This window comes from Anomalospiza imberbis, chromosome 2 (assembly GCF_031753505.1).
Source record: "Anomalospiza imberbis isolate Cuckoo-Finch-1a 21T00152 chromosome 2, ASM3175350v1, whole genome shotgun sequence".
Taxonomy (NCBI): domain Eukaryota; kingdom Metazoa; phylum Chordata; class Aves; order Passeriformes; family Viduidae; genus Anomalospiza; species Anomalospiza imberbis.
In genome coordinates, this window is record NC_089682.1 from 85710555 (window position 1) to 85719300 (window position 8746).

The 8746-nt window shown below is 44.5% G+C and overlaps 1 protein-coding gene across 1 annotated transcript; it reads right to left on the bottom strand.

The window, feature by feature from the left end:
- Nucleotides 1-2680: 2680 nt before the first annotated feature.
- Nucleotides 2681-6314, bottom strand: CBY2 (chibby family member 2). The gene has a single exon (XM_068182195.1). The coding sequence runs from the start codon at nucleotides 6167-6169 to the stop codon at nucleotides 5186-5188; it is 984 nt and encodes a 327-aa protein (XP_068038296.1). The 5' UTR covers nucleotides 6170-6314; the 3' UTR covers nucleotides 2681-5185.
- Nucleotides 6315-8746: the final 2432 nt, after the last annotated feature.

Sequence of the window (8746 nt, forward strand, 5' to 3'; positions counted from 1 at the left end):
TTTTTTTCCCTGAGCTCCATCCAAAGTTCTCTGTCAGCCATTCATCAAGTGACGTGACCATGTCTCAGGCCTTGACTCTCCCTACCTAACCTTGGCCACTCCAGGCTCTCTGCAGTCAGCAGAGAAAGACCTGCACCCTCTGGAAATCCTGCCTACCTCCACCAGCTGCAGTAGTGACCTCAGATGGCCATGGGTCCCAATTACTGCTTTCATTTCAGTGTCTCCACTTAGCTGAGATGAATACCACTTTGGAAAATGTGGTATTCTTCTTTAAAACCAGCCAACAACCACTGTAAGAATTTCTTTAGGAAACTTATCTGAGGAGTTACTCCCCCTCTTCTTTGCACCTCAGTGCAGGAATATTTTGAATAATCTGTGCTCAAATTGGATGTCAAAAAAAGAAGATGACTAGTCCAGGTTCAGCACAAAGGTTGAGAGAAAGACTTCCACTTTATCCTGCATTTAAATGTACACTTATGTCTAATTCTGAGCTAAACTGGAATAGGGTGGGAACTGTCTGGGAAAGAACAAACTGGGCTTCTGAGAACACCAATAAACAGTCTACACCACTATGGAGAGGATGGCTTTTGGCCAGCCCAACAGCTTTTGTAGTACACCCTCAACTGCATGAAATCACAAGCAAAACTCTGTGAAAACAGTCTTCAGCAGTTAACAGGAGTGAGCCAGGGCTCAAGGAAGCTCATAACATTTTGAAAAAATTCCAAAATTGCAGTTTAGGGATGAGAGGATGTGGTGGGGCGGCTGAGAAGAGCACAGAAGGCCAGGGTGGGTGTTCTATGAAGACAGTATAAACCCAGATGTATTAGATTGTCTAGTAAAAAATGAGAACAGGAAAGTCAGCATTTCCACAGCTAGAAGCAATAATCCAATTCACAGGGAAGTAAGAAGCTGATGGTGACCTTGCCAAAAATCCAGCTTTCCAAAAATAGTACCAATAAATGAGTAGTAAAAAATAAGGACCTAATCAGCAACAATAAGGAGAGAGACAGAAAGTTTGTCTCTGCAAAAGGTAAATTATGCACTATAAGAATGACATCTATCCATTTCAAGCCAGAATAGCTACCAATTGCCAGGGACTTATAAACCAGTGAGCAGACTAGAAAAATGTATTAAACTTATTTAAATTTTTCCTAAGCCTGCCTAAATTTTATAATCATTAATAAGTTTTTCCTATAAATGCCTGCTGTTGCACTTTTCTTCCATTTGTACCTGAAACAGTGTGCAAAAGCTGTCAGTCCAACCATTCTCACCAGCACACACTCTAGCGATGGAGACCTATAGGATGGCCCCCACTGGTAAATGGCACTAGCTGGGTGCACGGAACAATGCAGAAAATGGGCAGTGTTTAGAAATCTCCCCGTGCAGTCCTGTGGCACTCTGCAGGCCACTCAGTCAGATCTCACCATCTGTGCCCTTAGCATTAACAGATCAAGCAATACTTGTGATCATCTGCCTTTCCAACACCACCCAGAAATGACCCTCCACTGTTATTTTACTGTGTTTTTATGCTTATGTACCAGTTCTGTGATGGTTTAACCCTTCCACAATGGTTTTACCCTAAGCTGCCCCTCTCCTTATATGCCAATCCCCTCCTTCTTCCCTGATGCCAATCTCCCCCGAATCGGCTGAATCATTCCCCTGTCCCCTCCCTGGCGCCTTGTCCGTCACTCGGCTCCCCATCCCACTCATCCAGAACCTTCCAAGGGCGTCAAGTGATCGGGCAAGGACCAGGGGCCCCTCCCTTAAACCTCCCCCACTGGACTCTGTATATGTCTGTTCTCCCCCTTCCACTCCCCCAAACCTGCCTATTGGTTGGTGGGTGATCCCTTCCCCTTTCCCCTCCCCTGTTTATAACATGTTGCATAGCGCTGATCAGGGCTCTTCTTCGGTTCTTCCCCTGGAGTGCTGAGCTCCCTGGAGCTCTGTAATAAACTCTGGATTGCAACCCAGATTAAGAGCCTGCCTCTTCTCTCCACGGGACGTCGCCACATCTCCTCCGTCCCAGGGCAGGTGACCGTCCTAGCCGCTCCCCGAACCTCCCTGAGGCACAGGGGAGTGTCCCCCTCAGCCGACCATGCCAGCTGGTTGGGCAAGCCAAAGCGGACTTCTGGTGGGCACGGCGGCACACTGTTGTCACCGACTTGCTCTGGTTTGTAACCAAATAAGCAGAGTCTGGAGCTTTGGTACCTCCTGGGATTATGAGAGTGTCCTAAGGTGACTTTATGGTGCTTGTATCCCCACTTGTTCTGTTTATGCTGAATATTAAGTTCTGCACCTTTAAGACCGGTTCTGAGAGCGAAGAGGGGGGAGAAGAAGAGCAGAGTTTGTATCAGGGACTGCACTTGCTCCCCCACATCCTGCTCCTCGACTGTGTTGTCTGCAGCATGGACAGACGGTGGGAGAGAGCTTTCCTTTGATTTTTTGTTAGATTTTTTTTTTTAGCTAGCTGAAGCAGAGAAGTTCCCCAGACTGTGGCTTTTTTCTTTTTCTTGAAACTGTTTAAACCTGCTCTGGACCAAAAACCCATAAAAACACTGGGAGCTCACACCTGTGGCTAACCAGGGCCTGGGACGCAGCAGTGTTTTCCAGCACTGGACGGACTGATTAGAGACTGAGTGAGCTGAGCTACACCCCATGACAATGACTCTCTGAATTTGCCAACTCTTCAGAACAGTGAGAGGTTCCATTGTTTAATATTATTCATTTTTTCCATGTTTGTGAGTACTTTGCTTGTTAAAGAAACTGTTTTTTCCACTTTTCTCAAAGGAGATTTATGTCTCCTGAACTGGTGGAGGGCAGGGCTGCTTGAATTTGCTTTCTAGAGGGACCCCTTTGGAGGTTTCCTTCCAAATTTGCCCTAAACCAGGACAGAAAGTTTGAACAGCTCAGAGTCCTCTGCAAGGTTACGTGCTGGGCAGTCTTTTATGGACATTGTCATCTCACTTGACAGACTTGAGAAAACTTGAAGGAATGATAAATTAAACTGCTTTGTGAGAGATGCAAAAAATATTTACCAGGTGTAGACTTTTTCATAACTAGGAAGATCAAAGACCCAAAGAAGTGATCAAAGTGCAAAGGACTCACAAAACTTAATTCCTTCCAGAAACATCATTAGCATTCAGGAGAAGTAGTGTGCGTCCCTCAGGATCCTACATGTGTGCATGATATTTAAGCTCTGCCCAAACTCAATTTTATTCACAAAGTAATAATTTCTGCACACAATAGAGAGATCTGAATCAGCTGCTTAATGAAGGCATCTCACAGAAAGCAAAGCCAGGGCTTCAGACACACTCCCAAGCTTGTGCCACTTCACCACTTGATGAAGCATCTCCTCTGTCTGGAAATGCCAAGTTTCTCACTCAGAGAGCTCCAAACCAAATGCCTAAGTTGGAGTTAATTGTCCTCAAAGTAATTATAGAGGCAACAGAGAGAAACAAGGGACTCCAGCTGGTGACACAGCCTATTTTTAGTCTAATAGGAGCGAGATTAATCACAGCCTGAACATGCCCATTCCTTCCTATAGGATAGAAAGAAAGCCCAGGGAGACTAGCTGAGATCTGGATGTCTTGTCCTGAATGGACACCTGACATTAGATGAGATGACTCCTCCCAAACACCTGGTGGAAAGATGCACTCCCAAGGGTCTTTCTTGCCCATGTATAGGGACATGGCAGGAGTCAGTATTCTGACCACTGTCAAGAAAGCAGTTTATTTCTTCTAATGGAACACAAAAAAGTTTAAGTATGAACACATGGTCAGAGGTTTTTTCTTCTGCTACCCTCCTCTGAGCCTCTGCATTAGGGTCTTCATAGTCCTGTTTCTCCCTCTTACCAAACATTACATTCAAGCCTGGTGAGGGAGATGGCATAGAGAAAAGCAACGTGTCTGAAGGCACAGAACATGAACATGTTTCTCAGAACAGTGCTGAAGTATTAATCTGTTAATAACCGTGACCCAGTCTTCAAGCAGGAGCAACTTGCTGTCTGCACGTCCACCTCTTAATGAACATTGTTCTGCTTCTTCTCACCTGATTTTTACAGATGCAGCCCTACCCACACCAGTGAGAGCCAGCCATTTTTCTTCATGCACGAGATTTGCCTCAGTGTCCCAAAGCCTGAAAAGCAGAAGAAAATACCTGCTGTTTTAAGCCTCTGAAGTAAAGAGTCATCACTTGCACTTGACATGATATTGTCTGAGTGAAATACAAGGTGAAAGATAGTTCAGGCTTTAGGTAATTCTGTGGCAAATCACTTAGAGACTTTTGAACTAGAGTGACAGCCTGCTTTTGGGGTCCTGTTGCAACAGATAAACCTCACTGTAACCTCTCCTTTGCTTCACAGTAATGCTCCTACAATTGCTCTGCAGAAGTCTCCCTGTGTATGTCTTGTCAGATTACTTAAAAGCACCCATATTCTGCCTGAAAGATTGTGACAAAGTGCACTGCATCTGGACTGTCCAAGACAGAGGAAATGTGTTTCCAGCTACTTTGGCCACACAATTGAGACTAGAACAGAATTTCAAACCTGAGCAGATCAAAAGGCTCTCATCTTCTGTGTCAGCAGATCACTGGAGACTGGCTTGTCCATTACAGTGTGAGTAGATGTCCTTCTAAATACTGGCTTAAGCCATGGAACAGCCATCAAAATGCTGCTTTTGGCAAACTACGCTCTTGCTCTGGGGCAGGTAAAAACCTGCTTTATGTGGCTATTAAATAAATCAAGAAGGACCTCACTGCTCTGTGCAGAAGAAGTCCTGCTGCCTGCTCCATTCTGTCCTGTGGTCCCCATCATGATGTCTGGGAGGAGAGATCCTCTTTTATTAATCAATGATTTTTTAGCAGAGACTGTATGTCCTTGGACTACAAGCTGGCACACTGTAATCAGAGTTGAGGTCCTCAGGCAATAACCTTCTGAAAACCTAGGCCTTATTATCAGGAACTTTGAAAAAAAATGCTGAAAAACATGATTCCTGACACCAGGCAAATTCATGACAGTCACCTACACCATATAACCAAAAGGTAAAATATATCTAAGTACTGCAAGAAAGTTTCAGAAAGACACAATGTTCCCCAGATATCTTCAGGGTCTATTGGGATTTTATTACGTTTCCTGAAAAAACGATAAAAGCTTTCTGGGAAATGAACTAGCAGTTTTTGGCCCCAAGCTTCACATGTCCCCAAGCTGATGCTCAGTTGCCAGCCTCTGTCCTGTTTCTTCATACATTGAGGAAGTGATGGCAATGATCTCCTTTTCCAGCATATCCATTTGAGCTGTAATGTCTGACACAGTGTTTTTCACAGCATTCAGCTGCAGCTTCAGTTCATTGTAATCTTCTTGGAAGGATCTGTTCACGTCATAGAGATTGTGACAGCACTGTTTCTCCTTAGGAGGAGGGTTCCTTTTCAGGAAGGCGTGGAGAAGCTCACGTAAGTCCTGGAGAACCTGGAGGATTTCATGCTCTCGAGGCATACATGGGGCAGACTCTATCTTGTTCTGAGTTGGAGTAGTGCTCTTCCTTTTACCTTCATGTTTCTGCTGGGGGACTGGACCAGGGTTAGCCTTTTCCACAGCTGCGATGGTGTCAATGTTCTTCTGAAGATCTGAGTGGGCATCTTTGCTCTCTTCATGGATAATGATGGCTTTTTGGCCTTTCCAGGTAACAGGGAGTGCTTTATTCCCCTGCTGGAAATCCTCAAAGATTTTATTCTTTTCCTGGACCGCCTGGAGAGCTTTGTTGCCCAGGCTGAGCTGAGTGCCTGTGCTCCTCTCTTGGAAGAGTGGAAATGGCTTATTTTTGCTCTTAAGGCTTTGCTGAATAGCATCAGGGTAAATTACCTGGACAGATTTGTTCTGTGACTGGAGATATCGTAAGGCCTTGTTTTCTTCCCAGAGCATCCTGTTTTTGATCCAGAGGACTTGGTTTTCCTGCCAGAGTGCTCTGTTCTCCTCCCAGATGCTCCACTCATTCTGTGCCTTCTTGCTAAAGAGTTTCTGGGGGGAAGAAAAGGGTGGCTGGCAGTAGATGTTATTCACCCATTTCCCGTCAATAAAGACAAACATCTCACCCCTTGGCTTCACCCGAGGGATGATGCAGTCTGTCTCAGGCTCTGTGTGCTGCATGCTCTGGTTCCTCTGATCAAAGGCAGACATGGCCCTTCTTTAGCAAATTGAGGAGGACTCTGGGAAAAGGCTTCTTCCAGGGCTTCTACAAGAGGCCACTGACCACTGTCAAGGAGCAGGTGACACAGTGGGGCTAGAGAAGCTTGATTAGGACTGAAAGAACAGGGAACACAAATGAGTAGATTTACTGCCAAAATTCCAAATCAGAATTAAACTACACAAGTGACAGAACGAGCAAATAAATCAGGTCTCACAGTTACACCATGTTGCCCCTTTGATGCTGAAAGGTAAGGAATCCGCCAGATACCTAGTTGATAGAAGCTGAGAAAAATGGCATTGGTAGATAAAGCAGCACTAAAAGCTTTCTTACAAAAACATGCACTTCCCCTTTATCTCTCTACCTCATTTTTACAGATCTGTAAGGGAGCAAAATGCAAGATTATTTTCTGCCTCAGAATAGCCTGCTCCCAAATGACTGATGCACAAACACATTAAAAATTGTTATGAGGCTCAAACAAACTTTTCAAAATAAAGCATTTTTAAAAGTTCATAGAAAAAAACTGGCCTTGAGAGCAGGTTTTTCTTGCTAATGCTGAGTAGCCTGTGCTAACAGGATGCCACAAAAATGCAGTGACAGTTTTGCTTTTTGATCTTAAAATCCACAATATGCATAAACCAAAGATTTGGGACATCAGAGATTTGTTGCTCTTTGCGTGGTTTTTTGACAAGCTCCCATCACGATGGTCCAAAAACTGTCACAACCCATAGATAATTCTCCACCTTTCATTCTCATTTCTCCTGTCACTCTTACTCTTTATATCCTTTGATAGCTCTGTTATTTTTATTGCATTCTAGCCCTGCAATGGTGATTGCTTATCTTTTTCCTACAGTCCATCTGCTTCTTTTTCACATCATCAGAAAACTCATCTCTAAAATCCATACTGCAGGGCCAAACCTCTAATGCTTCTCATTTCAGACACAGAAACCTGACTTATCTGTTGAACACTGTCCCCTCCTTTCCTCTACCCAAAATATTGCAGCTTAAATCACCTTTTAACCATGAGTGAACTGGGACAAAGTAAGGATTTCAGTCTTTTACGTGGGGGAAAAAAAAAAAAAACCAGCAACCAACCAGACAATCAAAAATTGTTTTGTACAAAAGAAAAGCTTGTTTTCTGCAGCTAAATTAAATAAATTAAATTTATGTGATTTTCATGATGAAGTTATTTGATCTGAGGTTGAACTATTTTTTATAACGAAATTGCTGGATTTTTCAGGGTTTCTAATAGCACAAATGTGCCTTTTTCTAGGTAAAAAAAAAATAAAGTTACTTGTCAAATTTCACTCAGGTGTATTCCTCTCCCCTTGCTGAGGTGTCCCAGCTTCCCTGCTGTCCCTTGGAAAGCCCAGTTCTGCCTTTCTGTCTGTGAGAGAGTTTTACCTTCATGAATCTTGCCCTCATATCTCTACCCCAAGCATTAAGCAGAGAGTGACCACCCCACATGAGCCCCTTATAGCCTCCAGCTCTGTCATCACAGTGTGTACCTCCTGTCCTATTGCTGCCCTTTCCTGTTGCTCTCCCCTTTCCCTGTCATTTCCACCAAACAGCACTGCATGTCCAGGCTCCTCCAAGTTACTTCTTAGAGCCAACATCCAGAGATGCATCCTGCACTCCCTTCCCAAGCTTGTCCAACCACTCATAAAATTACTGCTTCATTTAAAATCCAAAATTCCTTCTTTAGGAGAGGGCTGTTTGCATTAACATTTGATTTTATTGCAACCTGTTTACTTTCTGAATTTCAGGGCTGTCTTCCACATCATCTGCTGCTTCATCTCATGTCAGACTTGTGTTTTCACAACATCCTTCATCTGCTAAAAAGGTATTTCCCAAAAACTCTGTTTTGGACTTTTTTTTTCCCACTTACATTATGTCCAGAGCCATGCATTGCTCCCTCCCTTACACCCTTTCCCCTGCAGCTTTTCCAACACATTCCATTCTGTTAAGGTGCCCAGTCCCATTTTTTCCCCCAAAAGCCCCAAAAAATGGGGACCTGGTGGGAGGTGAAGGGGCAGAGGGCAAATCAGCCACAGGGGGAACAGACCCCTAATTATCCAGGGAAGATGCAGAACACATCCAGCATCAGAAGCCCAGACTCACGTGCCTATCATGGACAAGCAGCTACAGTTCTTAAAGTCACTTACAGAGAAAGTGTTTAGATTGCACATTTTCAGGACAAACAGAAATGTATAGTATATACGACTTTGAAGGACATTATCTCGGGGACAATTAAACTTGACAGTGGCTCTGTCAGCTCTTTTGCACTGCCAGGGAGACATCGACCCAAGCTTTAGGGTGATACTTCAGGATCTCAATAACTCCCATATAATTTTTTCCCTCATCTCTGAATAATCCCAGGAAATGCTGGGCAGCTGGGTGGAAGCCACACCAAATCAAGACAGGTTGGGCAGTTTGGGAGCACAGCATTACAGAGCCAGCACATGCTCACCTCTCGGCGCGGCCAGCGGCGTTCCCTCTCCCCAGAGCCGAGCGAAGCAGCCGGGTCTGAGCTCTCGCTGCTGCCGGGGTGTCCAGAGGCGGTGGGTGCA

Bases quoted from the DNA above. Each gene is read 5' to 3' on its own strand.
- CBY2 (XM_068182195.1), bottom strand. From the start codon at position 6,169: ATGTCTGCCTTTGATCAGAGGAACCAGAGCATGCAGCACACAGAGCCT.